Source organism: Anomaloglossus baeobatrachus, chromosome 5, assembly GCF_048569485.1.
Source record: "Anomaloglossus baeobatrachus isolate aAnoBae1 chromosome 5, aAnoBae1.hap1, whole genome shotgun sequence".
Taxonomy (NCBI): Eukaryota; Metazoa; Chordata; class Amphibia; order Anura; family Aromobatidae; genus Anomaloglossus; species Anomaloglossus baeobatrachus.
The window spans coordinates 522,065,145-522,083,442 of NC_134357.1; the positions used below are offsets into that span (position 1 = coordinate 522,065,145).

An 18,298-nucleotide genomic window follows, 5' to 3' on the forward strand; every position below is an offset into this window, starting at 1 on the left:
CACACTCACCTTGGCCGCTCAGCGGTAGCTCCTGTGTCCCCGATTCCTGCTGACAGTTTTTAGGGCCTGCGATAGCATGTTTCCTGGGAGCGCACTTAGGGCGCGCTCACACCTATTCTTAAAAGGGCCAGTGCAACCCAACCCGTGTCTCACAGCCTATGGCTGAGAGGCACTAGGTATTTAAGGCACACTCACCCTATGGGAGGTGCATTGGCAACATAGTCGATCCATAGAGACACATTGCCAGTTGTCAGATCCTTTCCTATATGCTGTACTTCATGCCATGTGTTCTAATACGAGTCTGTATCCTAGAACCTGCCATTCCCATTGTACCAGTTTATCTGCTGCACCCACTATTCTCTCAGTACCTGCTGAACCAGCAGTACTTGTGGCACTAGACAGTACCTGCCATCCCAATTACACTTGTCAGCCGAATCCTCCTTACCTGACTGTTCCTGCCGTCGAGTCTGCATCAGCAATCCTGGCTGCACCTGTCCTCATCAGAGATTGTCTGTCTGTGCCCTCAGTATGGGGCCAGCTATCGCAGTAATGATAATAAATCTTTATTTCTATAGCACCAACATATTCCGCAACGCTTTACAATTCAGGAGGATCATATACACCGCGTGCAGAATTATTAGGCAAGTTGTATTTTAGAGAATTTTTTTTATTATTGATCAATAACTATGTTCTCAATCAACCCAAAAGACTCATAAATATCAAAGCTTAATATTTTTGGAAGTTGGAGTGGGTTTTTCTTAGATTTGGCCATCTTAGGAGGATATCTGTTTGTGCAGGTAACTACTACTGTGCAGAATTATTAGACAACTTAATAAAAAACCAAATATATTCCCATCTCATAGTTACTTAGGTTGAGAAAAGACCTAGGTCCATCTAGTTCAACCTTCCTCCACCAGTTCTACATTTGGTCACTAAGTCATTTATAACCAACAATGTTTTGTGTACTGAGGAAATCATCCAGCCCTTTTTTAAAAGCTGTTATAGTGTCTGCCATCTCACTTGTTTATTTTCACCAGGTAAACCAATATAACTGCACAAAATTTAGAAATAAACATTACCCAAAAAAATTAGTGACCAGTATAGCCACCTTTCTTTATGACGCTCAGCAGCCTACCATCCATAGATTCTGTCACTTGCTAGATCTGTTTACGATCAACATTGCGTGCTGCAGCCACCACAGCCTCTCAGACACTGTTCCGAGAGGTGTACTGTTTTCCCTCCCTGTAGATCTTACATTTTATGAGGGACCACAGGTTCTCTATGGGGTTCAGATCAGGTGAACATGGGAGCCATGTCATTATTTTTTCATCTTTTAGACCTTTACTAGCCAGCCACACTGTGGAGTAGTTGGATGCATGTGATGGAGCATTGTCCTGTATGAAAATCATGTTTTTCTTGAATGATACCGACTTCTTCCTGTACCACTGCTTGAAGAAGTTGTCTTCCAGAAACTGGCAGTAGGTCTGGGAGTTGAGCTTCACGCCATCCTCAACCCGAAAAGGTCCCACAAGTTCATCTTTGATTATACCAGCCCATACCAGTACCCCACCTCCACCTTGCTGGTGTCGGAGTGGAGCTCTCTGCCCTTTACTGATCCAGCCTCTGGCCCATGCATCTGGCCCATCAAGAGTCACTCTCATTTCATCAGTCCATAAATCCTTTGAAAAATCAGTCTTATGATATTTCTTGGCCCAATCTTGACATTTTATCTTATGCTTCTTGTTCAAAGGTGGTCGTTTTTCTGCCTTCCTTACCTTGGCCATGTCCCTGAGTATGGCACACCTTGTGCTTTTTGATACTCCAGTAACATTACAGCTCTGAAATATGGCCAAACTGGTGGCAAATAACATCTTGGCAGCTTCACGCTTGATTTTCCTCAATTCATGGGCAGTTATTTTGCGTCTTTTTTGCCCAACACGCTTCTTGCGACCCTGTTGGCTATTTGCCATGAAACGCTTGATTGTTCGGTGATCACGCTTCAAAAGTTTGGCAATTTCAAGACTGCTGCATCCTTCTGCAAGACATCTCACAATTTTGGACTTTTCAGAGCCCGTAAAATCTCTCTTCTGACCCATTTTGCCAAAGGAAAGGAAGTTGCCTAATAATTAAGCACACCTTATATAGGGTTTGATGTCATTACACCACACCCCTCCTCATTACAGAGATGCACATCACCTGATTTACTTAATTGGTAGGTGGCTCTCAAGCCTATACAGGTTGGAGTAGGACAAAATGTATAAAAATTATCATGTGATCAAAATGGGGGATAGATAAGGGATCCCTTAACCAGTCAGCCAGAACTTTGAGATGCATTTGGGTGCAGTGGAGTTTTAAGTGGAGTTATGTTCTGAGAGGTTGTGGAGGGACTATGTAAATTTAATTTGGCTAGGAAGTGTGATAGGCCACCCTAAAAAGATGTGTTATTATGGAATGTCTGAAGCTGGATAAGTTGTGATTCGTCCTAGCTTCTTGGGGTAGGGCATTCCAGAGAATTGGTGCAGCTCGGGAGAAGTCTTGGATATGGGAGTGGGAGGTTCGGAATAGTGTGGATGTTAGTCGAAAGTCATTTGCAGAGCGTAGGCAATGGGTAGGATGATAGACATAGAGGAGGGTGGAGATGTAGGGGGGTGCCGCACTGTGGAGAGCTTTGTGGGTGAGAACCAGCAATTTGAATTGGATCCTGTGATATATGGGCAGCCAGTGCAATGACTGGCACAGAGAGGAGGCATCTGAGTAGCGGTTAGCCAGGTAGGTGACCCTGGCTGCTGCATTAAGGATGGACTGTAGAGGAGAGAGTCTAGTTAGGGGGAGACCAATTAATAGAGAGTTACAGTAGCCGAGGCGGGAGTGGATCAAGGCCACGGTGAAAGATTTTGTCATTTCCATTGTGAGAAAGGGGCGGATTCTAGAGATGTTCTTGAGGTGCAAAAGACAGGACTGGGCAAGAGATTGTATATAGGATGGAGGTGATGGAGAGATCTGTGTCAAGTATAACACCCAGACAGTGAGTCTGCTGCCTAGGAGTTATTGTGGCACTGCACACAGAGAGGGAGATGTCGGGTTTAGGAAGGTTAGAAAACAGAGGGAATAGAAGAAGTTCAGTTTTGGAAAGGTTACGTTTCAGATAGAGAGCAGACATGATGTTGCAAACTGCAGTAAGACAGTCACTGGTGTTCTGTAGTACAGTGGGGGTGAGGTCACGGGATGAAGTGATTAGTTGTGTGTCATCAGCATAAAGATGGTACTGGAAGCCAAATCTACTGATGGTCTGTCCAATTGGGGCACTGTAGAGGGAGAAAAAAAGAGGGCCGAGGTCTGAAACCCCAATTGCAATATATGATGCTGTTCAGCAGCAGAGATCCTTTTCTTTTCCATATTGCTTGAAACCTGTGGCCTGCTTAATAATGTGTATCATCCTTCGTAATTAGTTGTCCTTTAATTGGGCTCATACGGCAAACTAATTATAACAAGTGTTCAAGATCGATTTCAGTAATCCAAAGAGCTCTGAGAAATAATACTATTCAGAGGTTTACTTGAAAAATAAAAAATAAAATCTTTAACACAAGTCAAATTTGCATAATAATTTGGCTTCCCACCTATACGAGTTCTCTTATGTGTAAGATCTCTTGTTTTATTTGTAAAACGTTTACTACATTCTGTATATCAAGAGGTTTTTTTCCCTGTGTGACTTCTCTGATGTGAGCGAAGATGTGACCTACTATAAAAACATTTCCCACATTCTGAACAAGAAAATGGTTTCTCCCCTGTGTGAATTGTCTGATGTATAACCAGGTGTGATTTCTTTGTAAAACATTTCCCACATTCTAGACATGAAAATGGTTTCTCCCCTGAGTGAATTCTGTGATGATTTACAAGATCTCCCTTCTCTGTAAAACACTTATCACATTCGGAACATGAAAAAGGCTTCTCTCCTGTGTGAATTTTCTGATGCTTAACAAAATTTCCTTTCTGTGTAAAACATTTCCCACATTCGGAACATGAAAAAGGCTTCTTCCCTGTGTGAACTCTCTGATGTATAACCAGGTGTGATTTCTCTCTAAAACATTTCCCACATTCTGGGCATGAATATGGTTTCTCCCCTGTGTGAGTTCTCTGGTGTCTTACAAAATCTGATTTCCTTGTAAAACATTTCCAACAATCAGAACAAGAAAATGGTTTCTCCCCTGTGTTGGTCCACTGATTTTCAATATCCCTTCTGTTATTTGTACTATGCTCAACAATCTGTGATGAATCAGAAGACAGGACTTGTTGAAAAGGATCAGTTGAAAAGTTTTTGATGTGAAGACTTGGCGGTGTGTCCGGAATAATAATATGCTCTTCATATGTATCTGGTGTGACACTTTGATCATCTGCTTTAAATTTTGAAAATAAGAGATGTTCCTCTGTGCTTCTTCCACAGCCATCTGACAAGAATGAAATGGATGTTATTTTTCTTCAATAACAAGAAAATTATATTGCTTACAATATTAGATGTTTTAAAACAACTCTACATAAGTATTTCTATGCATTTTGAGATAAAATTCAATAGAGTAGGAGAATGTTTACAACAGCAGCTTTGAAAGCAGGTAGTCAGATTATTATGTTACTGCTATGCATGTACCCAACTTTGGGATAAGCGCATGCCTTTGTTTGCAATCTCTCAGCTATTTTTTTGATGTGCGCTTATAGCGCATTATCACTAAGGCTAATTTAAAGAGATATTGCTTTACTTATTCATGCGCTATATATATACCTATTTGACTTAGCTGCGTTTTCTGTGGGGACTGAGCGCATGACCTGTCTAGCCGTTCCTCGATCTTTGTCTGATGCGCTCTGAGATTTGCGCGCGACAGACAAGTTCCACTTTGTGAGCTTCGGTATGGCAGCTCATGCGCCTGTATTTGCCTTTCCATAGACACTAAGTATTCATTGTGGTCACTATACGCATGCGTGTTATCCCATTGTTGTATATCTCTGTTTTAAATCACGTACTTGCTTGCGTTCCATTACAATGGGCTTGCGGTGCACACACACAGCAAGGAAAATACACATCACAGGATGTTACGTACCTCCTCGTCTGTCCATTCTGGTAATGACGCGATACTCAGCTGATTTGTATTGCCGCAATCAGCATTAAGTATAAAAGGCTAGCAATCCCCTACTATGACATGCCCCCTGGAAGAAGCCTGGGGCGAAACGATCGTCGGGGTAGAGGGGCATACCTGATTGCCGCTGTGTTTTGATTTTCCTCACTATTAAGGTATATTTTCTTAGCCGTCTTTAATCTCTATTACCCTAGCCATGTGTATCTGGTGCTGATCAACATTCAGCCAGAGCACTCTATTATCTGGCCCTTGTGTTTTTCTCCACAAGTGCAGGAATCACATGTGCATAGTATTTGATAGATCTTTCACACTGGCTAATCTTATGGCCGACACTATATTTATGGATTGATTTACCGGTGTGTGGTTTTGTTACAGTTTATGTGCCTCACCGCAGATGTTTTCTGACAGCTTTAGTTACTGGCACACAGTGAACTAAGCTTACCGCCGTGTGCATCTATACATATATCTTGTCTATTTGCGTACCAATATATGTCTTAGTGATACGATCCTGTCTCATGAATCACCGCTGTGTTATATCCTACTGCATAGTGTTTTTCCTGCATAGCGATCTTCCGTCTGTATTTTCTCTGACCGGATAGTGACAGCACTATATTATATGGCTCATTACCCTTTGTATCTCATCACTGACGGGATGAAAAGTAAACTATAAAAATCATTAGGCTTTGTACCTTGAGCCACGCTGTTCACATCTGATCATTTTTGATAATGTAGGCGGAAAGACGCACAATCTGAAGGCTTTACCTTTTCTGCCTTCATTCTACATAGACTTTATGAGATATTAATTATACGGTATTAGAAGGCCAATTTGTTTCCTGAGGGTATCTTCCTGCATTTAATTAAATTACTATACATTGATTGTGCATTTATTATGATGGTTTTTCTGGACATTTTTATAAATATACAAATGTTTGCAACTTTATTATGGGCATAGCAAAACATCTGTCCATGCATTTTTATATGCTGTATCTATAAAAGATATTATTGTTGCATTCATATAATTACATGATTATTGCATTTTTTATGTCAAATTTCTATGTAATTTGATACCTTTCATGAAACAATTTTCTTAGTGTTGATTCACACTAGCGGCATCAAAACTGTCTCTCTATGGAACGTCCTTGTTTTATTCACTTTTCTATTTCCTTGAGAAATTATTACAAATAAAAACTTTTCTATTTTTCCATGAATCTCCTGTTTCCTTGAGTCTTATTGATATCTTGGAGTTGTTGTAAAAAATTTTGTATTGGGTGTCATGCCACTAGCTGTTTGGACTAACTTGTGATATTAGGTTTGAAAGCAGGTAGTCAGATTATTATGTTACTGCTATGCATGTACCCAACTTAAACTTGAGTAAAGGGGGAAGTAAGCCTACCACTCAGCTGCCGCAACCACACCCTACTGGTTGCTGTGCAGACTAGAAAATCCCTAGCCGTCTAACGTGGCGCGGGTAGGTAGTCATTGGCGAGGACTTCACTGCTTTGCTCGCCCTGGCGCGCTACAGAAAAGGGTTCTGGAGTGGGTGTGGAGATGTTACCTTTCTGCAGTGGTACTTTTCCGTCACCAGCTAGCTTCTCATCGTCTAGTTCACACTGTGTGGTTTTGCATTCAGGGTTATTAAATACGAGTCCACAATGGTTAAAAACAGCACATTGTTTACTTGTAACACATTTCCAAACACCGTTTCACTTTGCTTGCAACAGATTTCACATTGGGTGTCTTACAAGGCATTAACATCTTAACACAGACTGGCTCTTCTGTCACGGCTATAGACAAGTTCTAACTGGCTATCAAGGAGGATGGGGGTTTGATGCTTCATTGTCCCCTGGATATCTAACCTCACGGGTCCATGTGTATCGCTGTGGCTAGAAAACCCTGCATGGCTATGCTACTATTTCAGGTCCACTCCTCGAGTCTAACCCCCAGAAAAAATGGCCATTAGTCAATACTGACTCCACCGCTGTCCACACTGTTAACACTCGCCTGTTTGATGGGCGGGGTGGGGGGGGGCTCACTCTCTGGTCTCTCAATTTACATCTATGGACATTAAAGCTGGAGTCTGTCTTCGGTCACCTTTACTTCCTCCGCCGTGTTTCTTATGCCTGTTTCTCTGTCCACACCAAACACTCTATTCTGCCACATCTGCTCTCTTCTTCACTTCACTACAATATTCTACTCTCTACTCTGAACTCTAAACTCTAAACTCAGGAAATACTGAACGTTATATCCCATTCACTGTGGGTCGGATTCTTCTAGTTAACTTTCTCAGCCCTGTCACTGTAACTGAGACATAAGCTTCGCCTTCCAGCCAGGGAGCCAAGGACCGGTGACACCTAGTGATGGCTGGTAGCACTGCGCCTACAGACACAAGGAATTTACACATCTAAAGGCCCCGTTACACGCAACGACGTATCTAACGATATATTGCCAGGGTCACGGATTCCGTGATGCACATCCGGCATCGTTAGCGACGTTATTGCGTGTGACAGCAAGGAGCGACTGTTAACGATGGAAAATACTCACCTTATCATCCATCGTTGACACGTCCTTCCTTTTCAAAAAATTGTTGATTCTTGAGCTCGCAGGTTGTTCGTCGTTCCCTAGGCAGCACACATCGCTATGTGTGACACCCCGGGAACAACAAACAACAGCTTACCTGCGGCCGCCGGCAATGCGGAAGGAAGGAGGTGGGCGGGATGTTACGTCCCGTTCATCTCCACCCCTCCACTTCTATTGGGCGGCCGCTTAGTAACGCCGCTGTGACGCCGCACAAACCGCCCCCTTAGAAAGGAGGCGGTTCGCCGGCAACAGCGACATCGCTCAGCAGGTAAGTTCGTGTGACGCGTCCGAGCAATGTTGTGCGCCACAGGCAGTGATTTGCCCGTGACGCACAACCGACAGGGGCGGGTGCTTTCACCAGCGATATCGCTGCGTGTAAAGCCCCCTTTAATGCTACTACACATATAAATACACACTTATAAAACAAATGACAGTCAGGCGCACAACTAAAAATGCCAATTCAGACCAAGCTCCCTGAAAAGCCATCAAGCAGTTTCTTGTTCCTCCTATGGAACAAAAGGGGAGGCCACTTACAGGGTTGTATCTCCTTAGCAAACATCCACCAATAACTATAGCCAGCAAAGAAGGCTGGCGCATGGTGAGTATAAATAGCCCCAACCAATCTGTGATAAGACAGAGAAAAATAGGAAAATGACGAACACCTGACTAACAGCAAAGCAAGGGAAGGAAAGCAAAGATAAGAGAACCATCAGTAGTTGGACAAAGATCAACCAGGCTGTGGCTCACCAGGTAAGGAAACCGACTACTTCACAAGAGGTCACCGGTTGAAATCCGGAAACCAAGGCATGACTGTACCTTCCCTTCTACGAGGGGCCATCGGACCCTCGGCAGCACAGCTATGACGTTGCGGATGGAACTCACTCAGCTGGAACTCAGCACTCGCTAGAACAGACTCTGTAAATACGGACATACTCATCAGCATCCTTACAAGTATTCTGCCATCAACAAGATTTAGAAAGAGACCTCCAGATGGCAGCTGGATGCTTGGCTGAAACGTAACCATGCATTTCTTTAAGCAGATCTACTGGCAAAGGGAGTGGTACATAGAGTTTGTTAATAGGTAATTCTTCTGGCTCACTCTCCTGAGCATTCTGAATGCTCTGTCTGAGATCTGACCTCTGAGCACCTAGCATCACCCCTTTACTAAGAAGCCTGGTTGTTTGTCCATCAATTCTGGGACACAGCTATGAGACAAAACATCAGCCTTAACATTCTTAGATCCAGGCAAACATGTTATGACAGTGTAACACTGGCATTCCCTGCACTAATTGTGGTACGGACGGCAACATTCTCTCTGTATGTAATGCCGTTGTTTCCTGCACTAATTGGCAGGGATGCCAACATACTCACTGCACTGTTTTCTGCCCCTGTGTCCCCAGCTTCTCTGCTCACCACAGCTCCCGCTATAAACCACGAGCTGGTGTTATTAAAAATAGATATTCTTTTATTGAGTCATTTCTACGCGTTTCAGAGGCATGTGCGCCACCTTCTTCAGGGAAAAGAAATGATTTCTTTTCCCTGAAGAAGGAGGCGCACATGCCTCTGAAACGCGTAGGAATGACTCAATAAAAGAATATCTATTTTTAATAACACCAGCTCGTGGTTTATAGCGCGGCATGAAACCCGTTTTCTATCCTGAACTTTTATAGCACCGCTTTCCTCAACGGGGCCGCTGCTGAACCACTCTAGCACTCACATATGTCTGCACAGGGGTTGTGACTGGCACAACCCGATCAGGTGAGTGTATTCATTCCTTTACTTTCCTAAACCCATAAACCGGGTAAGACCCTATTCTGCGCCTTTCTTTCCCTACCTACAGTTTCACCACAGCTCCCGGCATTAAGGTCCCACCCTCACCACATGGGTTTCCAGGCTGTATACTTAGGATGGAAGCATGCACGCCACTTCTTAAAGGGGCAGCACGCATACAACTGATTTGCTCCCACCTTAATGCTGGGGAGTACCAGGTGACACCTGATGTATTCTCAGCCTATTCTATTGCTGAGGAGTACTAGTTATTTACGTTGGAGGGGGGTGGGCTCTGCAACATTGTTCCTCAGTAGCCGGTGTGCCTCATGGTTGCTGACTTGTTGTCTGGTCCCTGCATCCTGTTTTAGATTAAGAGCTTTCCCATTTCATTTCTGATTATGTATCTTTACCCGTTCTGAGTGCCTGAACCTCCTCCAGTGTCCCGGGACCTTCATTCATTCCTGCTCCATTCCTGGTTCCAGCCTGGTGCCCAGGTTTTGATTTCATTCCTGGATCATGCCTGAGTTCTGATTTCGTTCCTAATCCCATTTCTGGTTCCAACCCGATGACTGGGCAACTTAATAGGTTCCCAACCTAGTACTGTTGTGTCAGTCCAGGTCTGTGTTCCTGACCAGTCAGTGTCCCTGGACCTGTCCAGCTTGTGTTCCTGTACCTGACCTGTCCGTGTTCCTCGACCCGTACAGCCTGTGTTCCTAAACCAGACCTGTCTGTGTTCCTGGACCCGTTTAGCCTGTTCCTTTAACTTACCTGTCCGTGTTCTTTGATCCATCAAGCCTGTGTTCCTGTTCCTTGAAGTCCTTTCCGGTGTCCCTGTACCAGCTTAGATCTTGTACCCTCTCCTGAGCTATGGCACTAGCATGTATCCTGCCTGGCACTAGCATGTATCCAGTATCCTGCCCAAGTCCGGTGTGTCCTGAATTCGGATTATCTAGAGGCCGACGTATGCAGGATCTGGTGTCTACTGTGTGGTGCCAGTGTACCTGTTCCAGTCTGTGCCTGTGTCCTGGTACAAGCCTGTGTTCCTGAATCCTGAATCTGCGTCTCGGTACCTGCCTGTGTTAGTGTATCCGTTCCTGTATCTGCCTGATTTCTTGAACCTGTGTAACTGTCTGAACCAGTGTACTTGCTGTTTCTTTGTGCCTGTTACCAACCTATACCATTAAAATGTTTAGTAAAGATCCATAAAAGAACCTGTAAGTCAGTGCTATTAGGTGTCTATTACATATACTCCTTAACAGCTAGATGCACTCTGAGAGCACAGGAACCAGAGCTGTGGCATAATTGCAGTGCCTGTCACAATGTGACTGCCAGATAGCAAGGGACAGGGGGCTCTTATACTGTCCCTCAGGCTAGGGGACACAAGGCTATCTCTAACTTCCGGATTACTTCTGATGGTGGAGATGTCGAAGTCCCGTGCCTTTCTATACTCCTGAGTAAAGCAAATCTGTTCTCCCCTGCCCCGAGGGAAGGAAGTGGCATGAGTCTGATGGCAACATAGATTAAGGCAGACAGAGGAAGAAAAAAATTCAGACACACTGAAAACTCTCGGGAACAGACAGTAAGAAACTAAGGAAAAAAGGAAGAGATGTAAGGCAGCAATACAAGGACAACAAGGGTTAACACCACAACTGCTCAAGGCAGACAAAGTACTACAAACACCAGTTAGTCTGGATTACAACACCTCACCAGCAGAGTATAGGAGTATAGAGAAGCTATAGCCTGCATTAAAGGAAGAGTCCAGACAGCATATATGAGGAGAGCAAATGTGACTGCCTCTCCCACAGCATATAATCAAAGGAGACTAACAAGCAGCCCAGCAGAGATTAACTGGGCCCCTTAAAATATAATAACAAGTTAGTTATAGAGGACAAACAAAAGACTGAGATATTAAATAGGCATTTCTCATCTGTATTCACCAAGGAACTGACTGTACCAGGGATCATTCAACAAGTGAAAAATCAAAGTCCACCACCCGATATAATTAATTTAACACAAGATGAAGTACGCCTACGTCTGAGTAAATTAAACATTGACAAATCCCCAGGGCCAGATGGCATTCATCCACAAATATTGAGGGAATTGAGCTCCGTAATCGACAGACCGCTGTATCTCATCTTTTTAGACTCACTTGTAACAGGGTTGGTGCCTCAGGATTGGAGGATTGCTGATGTGGTACCGATATTTAAGAAAGGTAAGAGGGTAGATCCAGGCAACTACCGTCCAGTAAGCCTGACATCAGTAGTATGCAAAGTTTTTGAGGGCATTTTAAGGGATGACATGCAAAAATATATTGCAGAAAATAATATGATAACTGACAAACAGCATGGATTCATGAAAGATAAGTCGTGTCTAACCAACCTGTTGGGGTTCTATGAGGGGGTAAGTTCAAACCTGGATATTGGTAATGCAGCTGATGTGATTTATTTGGACTTTGCAAAGGCATTTGATACTGTACCACATAATAGCCTTATACTAAAGCTCCAGAAGCAAGGACTAGGGGACACAATATGCAACTGGGTAAGGAATTGGCTAAAAGATAGGAAACAAAGAGTAGTCATAAATGGTACATTCTCTAAATGGGCTATAGTCAGCAGTGGGGTGCCGCAGGGATCTGTGCTTGGACCGATTCTTTTTACTCTCTTCATTAATGACCTTGTGGATGGGATTGATAGTACAGTGTCAGTCTTTGCCGATGACACCAAACTATGTAGGATATTAAAAACTGACCTGGATAGTACAATATTACAAAAAGATCTGGATAAGATGTCAGAATGGGCAGATACTTGGCAAATGAGATTTAATGTTGATAAATGTAAAGTAATGCACCTAGGACGGAGTAATCATATAGCTGCGTATACATTAAATGGAAGTAAACTCGGGACTACAGAACAGGAGAAGGACTTGGGTATTCTCATTACAAATAAGCTGAGCAGCAGCACTCAATGTCAAGCAGCAGCTGCTAAAGCAAACAAGATTTTAGGGTGTATAAAAAGAGAGATTATATCCCGTGATCCCAACGTATTGTTACCCCTCTATAAATCACTTGTAAGGCCACATCTGGAATACGGGATCCAGTTTTGGGCTCCACATTTTAAAAAGGACATTCAGAAGTTAGAGTCAGTTCAAAGGCGGGCAACTAGACTATTACAAGGAATGGAAGGCCTCCCATATGATGACAGGTTGAAAAAGTTAGATATGTTTAGCTTAGAAAAAAGACGTCTCAGAGGAGATCTCATTTATATGTATAAATACATGTGTGGTCAATATAAAGGACTGGCACATGACTTATTTCTTCCAAAGACAGTACTAAGGACCAGGGGGCACTCACTGCGAGGGGAAGAAAAGCGATTCCGACACCTAAATAGGAAAGGGTTCTTTACAGTTAGAGCAGTCAGACTGTGGAATGCCCTACCACAAGAGGTAGTAATGGCAGATACTATAACCGCTTTTAAACAAGGGCTGGATGATTTCCTCAGTACACAAAACATTGTTGGTTATAAATGACTTAGTGACTAAATGTAGAACTGGTGGAGGAAGGTTGAACTAGATGGACCTAGGTCTTTTTTCAACCTAAGTAACTATGTAACTATGTAACTCTTGCCAGCATGCCTATAAACCACAAGTCTGTGGGTTGACGCCTGAGTCTGCCTACGCTGATTACAGACATCAGAGAAGTCAGCAGGCAGAGTGCAAGAATCTGTAGCTTCCAGAGATCCTGATGAAGCCATGACAGTCGGAGATGTTTGTAAAGACCTCCTTGTGACAGTGCGCGCATAGCAGATACATTTTTGTACATATATTATTTTTTTCAATAAAGAGTAAAAAATAAGTGTGTGCGGTTTAATCTTCCACTGGCTTGTTACCTGACCTGACGTCTGGATGTTCCCCTCCTCTGTCTATCTGTGTAGATAATCTCCATAAAGTGACGTTTCTCTTTTGCTTGCCTTAAGGGCCATTTACACGCTGCGACATCGCTAGCGATTGCTAGCGATGTTGCGAGTGTTAGCACCCGCCCCCGTTGTTGGTGCAATATGTGGTGATCGCTACTGTAGCGAACATTATCGCTACGGCAGCATCACACGCACATACCTGTTCTGTGACATCACTGTGACCGCCGAACAATCCCTCCTTCAAGGGGGAGGTGCGTTCGGCGTCACAGCGACGTCTTAAAACGGCCGTCCAATAGCAGAGGAGGGGCGGAGATGAGCGGCTGGAACATGCCGCCCACCTTCTTCCTTCCTCATTGCCGGTGGAAGGAGGTAAGGAGATGATTGTCACTCCTGCGGTGTCACACATAGCGATGTCTGATGCCGCAGGAACAAGGACCAACCTCGCTACGTACGAGACAACGATTTTTGGTAAATGAACGACCTCTCATATACCAACGATTTTTGTCTCTTTTGCGATCGTTTAAGGTCGACCCTGCCTGTCACACGCTGCGATGTTGCTAACGGCGCCGAATGTGCATCACAAACACCGTGACCCTGACGATATATCGTTAGCGATGTCGCAGAGTGTAAATAGCCCTTAACTGCGACTTGAACTGCTGCTTAATATTGACTATAACTTACATTTGACCTGCATCCCTCTACTTAGCTGTCGACCTGCCCAACATGACTTCATCTACAGTCATATGAAAAAGTTTGGGCACCCCTATTAATGTTAACCTTTTTTCTTTATAACAATTTGGGTTTTTGCAACAACTATTTCAGTTTCGTACATCTAATAACTGATGGACTCAGTAATATTTCTGGATTGAAATGAGGTTTATTGTACTAACAGAAAATGTGCAATCCGCATTTAAACAAAATTTGACTGGTGCAAAAGTATGGGCACCCTTATCAATTTCTTGATTTGAACACTCCTAACTACTTTTTACTGACTTACTAAAGCACTAAATTGGTTTTGTAACCTCATTGAGCTTTGAACTTCATAAGCAGGTGTATCCAATCATGAGAAAATGTATTTAAGGTGGCGACTTGCAAGTTGTTCTCCTATTTGAATCTCCTATGAAGAGTGGCATCATGGGCTCCTCAAAACAACTCTCAAATGATCTGAAAACAAAGATTATTCAACATAGTTGTTCAGGGGAAGGATACAAAAAGTTGTCTCAGAGATTTAAACTGTCAGTTTCCACTGTGAGGAACATAGTAAGGAAATGGAAGAACACAGGTACAGTTATTGTTATGCCCAGAAGTGGCAGGCCAAGAAAAATATCAGAAAGGCATAGAAGAAGAATGGTGAGAACAGTCAAGGACAATCCACAGACCACCTCCAAAGACCTGCAGCATCAGCTTGCTGCAGATGGTGTCAATGTGCATCGGTGAACAATACAGCGCACTTTGCACAAGAGAAGCTGTATGGGAGAGTGATGCGAAAGAAGCCGTTTCTGCAAGCACGCCACAAACAGAGTCGCCTGAGGTATGCAAAAGCACATTTGGATAAGCCAGTTACAGTTTGGAAGACGGTCCTGTGGACTGATGAAACAAAGATTGAGTTGTTTAGTCATACAAAAAGGCGTTATGCATGGAGGCAAAAAATCACGGCATTCCAAGAAAAGCACTTGCTACCCACAGTAAAATTTGGTTGGGGTTCCACCATGCTTTGGGGCTGTGTGGCCAATGCCGGCACCGGGAATCTTGTTAAAGCTGAGGGTCGCATGGATTTAAATGAGTATCAGCAGATTCTTGACAATAATGTGCAAGAATCAGTGACGAAGTTGAAGTTACGCAGGGGATGGATATTTCAGCAAGACAATGATCCAAAACACCGCTCCAAATCTACTCAGGCATTCATGCAGAGGAACAATTACAATGTTCTGGAATGGCCATCCCAGTCCCCAGACCTGAATATCATTGAACATCTGTGGGATGATTTGAAGAATGCTGTCCATGCTCGGCGACCATCAAACTTAACTTAACTGGAATTGTTTTGTAAACAGGAATGGTCAAATATACCTTCATCCAGGATCCAGGAACTCATTTAAACCTACAGAAAGCGACTAGAGGCTGTTATTTTTGCAAAAGGAGGATCTACAAAATATTAATGTCACTTTTATGTTGAGGTGCCCATACTTTTGCACTGGTCAAATTTTGTTTAAATGCGGATTGCACATTTTATGTTAGTACAATAAACCTCATTTCAATCCAGAAATATTACTGAGTCCATCAGTTATTAGATATATGAAACTGAAATAGCTGTTGCAAAAACCCAAATTGTTATAAAGAAAAAAGGTTAACATTAATAGGGGTGCCAAAACTTTTTCATATGACTGTATAATGACTTTTTGCTCATAGTGTAAACTTACAGTCATTTAAGGCAATTTAAGGAGACAGGGGGACACAAGGTATCCTAAAGTCTTATCCAATGGACAAGTAGAGTAGGTAAGGGGTAAGGTAACCACTCACCTTTAGGGTTTGTGTAATCCACAGCTGAGGAATTCAAGGATTGACAGCTGCTGCAGTACCTACACCCTGGGAGTGAACCAAGTAGTAGTAGGATAGGCGTGCTAGTCTGCCCTTCTAATGTAAACCAAAGAGATTAGAAGACCAGGAAACAAATGAATATGCTACTTATTTTCTCTACGCGTTTCGAGGTTGGGCCAATGTCTTCATCAGAAAAACCACAGTATTAATGTAATGATGTGGTGTTCCTGATGAAGAGGTTGGTCCAACTTCGAAACACATAAAGAAAATAAACCGCAAGTTGATCTGTTTCATCGTTTTCTGATCTCCTTGGTTTATATCAACAGAACAGACTAACACTCCTCTCCTCCTACTACTTGGTTCATTGGTGGCAATTTGGAACAAATGCTCATGCCACTTAATGACTGAGGTGAGGTGCATATTGTGCCACTATGTGCTCTACATCATAAATCTTACCCTAGCCCAAAGGTGGATCATAATAAGGGTAATCGGGGCTACCACCTGGGGCTCAAGGCTCCAAGTGGGCTCATGACCGTATTGCCCTTGTTGTAATGATTTGCTCGCCAGCATCGGCGGTGCTTATTCCTGGGCAGGGAGTTTTCCTGGAGCTCTGGTGGTGGCAATGCAGAATGGCAGAGCAGCTCCTGGGGAGCTCCCATTGCTTTTTCTGTGACGTGCCTCAGCCGACAACAAGAATTGGAGCCGCAGTAAATCATATGGAGAAGTTAATATTAAACCTTTTTTTTCCATAAAATGAATGAAATGTGGGTGGGAGAGAGGAAATTATAATGCGTGAGGGTGGGAGAGAGGACATGATATAATAAATTGGGGGGAGAGGGACATGTAATTATAAAGTGAAGGATGGGGAATTTTTAATTAAGGTAAATTAGAAAACAGATTAGATTATTAAATTAAATAAAGAGCGTTTAGGATGAACTGAAAATTTAGTTTCGGACCACCTGTTTAAACCATGCGCTTTGAGTGATTTATCCCATATTATACAGTATCCCCTGTTATACATACTGTAGTACTCTCCCTTATTACACAGCAGTCCCTTTTGTTATTTATAGAGCCATCCCATATTATATAGCATCCTCTTGCTATGTATAGTGCTGCTTCTTATTACACAGTATCCTCTATTATGCACGGCATAGTTATGTATAGCAGAATACATACAATTTTTTTTATTTTATTTTTTTTCTCTGCCATTTTGCATCTGCAGATGTGAACTTGAGCACCTGTGCGTTAATTACATGACCCATCACTTGATCTCTCACACATCTCGCGCTTGAGGGGGGTTCACACCCTCTAAACTGCCCAGGGCCTTGGCTACTCTTTATCCACCCCTACTCGAGCCCTTGCCATTAAAATTTCAGCCAATAAAAGTTTACCAATAAAATTTGTTAATAAAACAAAGGTTTCAAAATCTGAGTGATACAAAAAATTAACACATAATTGTAGTATCCAGTTACTGAAAAGAATCCGCGAGTTCTCTGCATTTAGTGGTTCCTACTCACCTGAATCATCATATGTAGGAATCTCCTCTGTACTCTGCTCATCACCCCTCAGATATATCTCTGTAGTATTAATATAGGTCCGATCTTCACCCTGAAACAAAGATTGTAAAAGTCACAGACAGATGGAGAAGTCATATGTATGATCAGCTCTAATCCTGCCATCTCCACCGCTCTCATTACATAAGGATAAAACATAAAATACTGGTGGCATAGCTGTACAAAAAGACATGGACCGCACATCTAAAAATCATCAGTTGATCTAGTGCCGCTAGGCAAAAATAAACAAAACTGAACATGACGTTCTCAGCTTTGTAAATTCTTGGCTAGCGGCACTAGATCAATTAAGGATTTTTGGATGTGTGGTCCTTGTCTTTTTCTACAGCTATGGCACATTGAATGGTCTGTCCCACTGTTTTTGCTTAAACCACTACTCCTCCCATTTGGTACAGTCATTTTTAATTAGCAGGAGACTGCAAGAGGGGTTCTACCTATTTTTGCTTTCAGGTGACAGTCTGAGAGCTTTTAGAAGGTGAGTTTCAAAGATCCTTGCACTTGGTGTTGGCCACTGTTGTTGTGGTTTTGTACCTTTGAGGCGGTGCATCCTGGGGACTCAGCATTGCAGCATGGGTGCTATGGGGCACCAGGTCGTGCCCTGCTGGTACATTGTTGCTGCGGTGCTGAATGGCATTGCACTGTACCTTTAAAGCTATTAAAAGGTAGGGACCAACACAGTTTTGCAGTGACGTGGCAGTGGGCTTTTTACAATCTGATCAGAATGTTAAATTAAGAACCTCATGTTCAGGTGTATAAATTGTTGCCTTGCAGCACTAGATCAACTAATGATTTTTGGATGCACGGTCCA

At 43.1% G+C, this 18,298-nt stretch overlaps 1 protein-coding gene across 1 annotated transcript in view; it reads right to left on the reverse strand.

Moving 5' to 3' along the window:
• The window catches only part of LOC142312880 (uncharacterized), a 280,429-nt gene that overhangs the window by 74,189 nt on the left and 187,942 nt on the right, over positions 1-18,298 (reverse strand). The window contains 2 exon segments of the mRNA XM_075351864.1: positions 3,711-4,445; positions 17,437-17,527. Of these exon segments, the coding sequence (XP_075207979.1) occupies positions 3,711-4,445; positions 17,437-17,527 (826 nt within the window).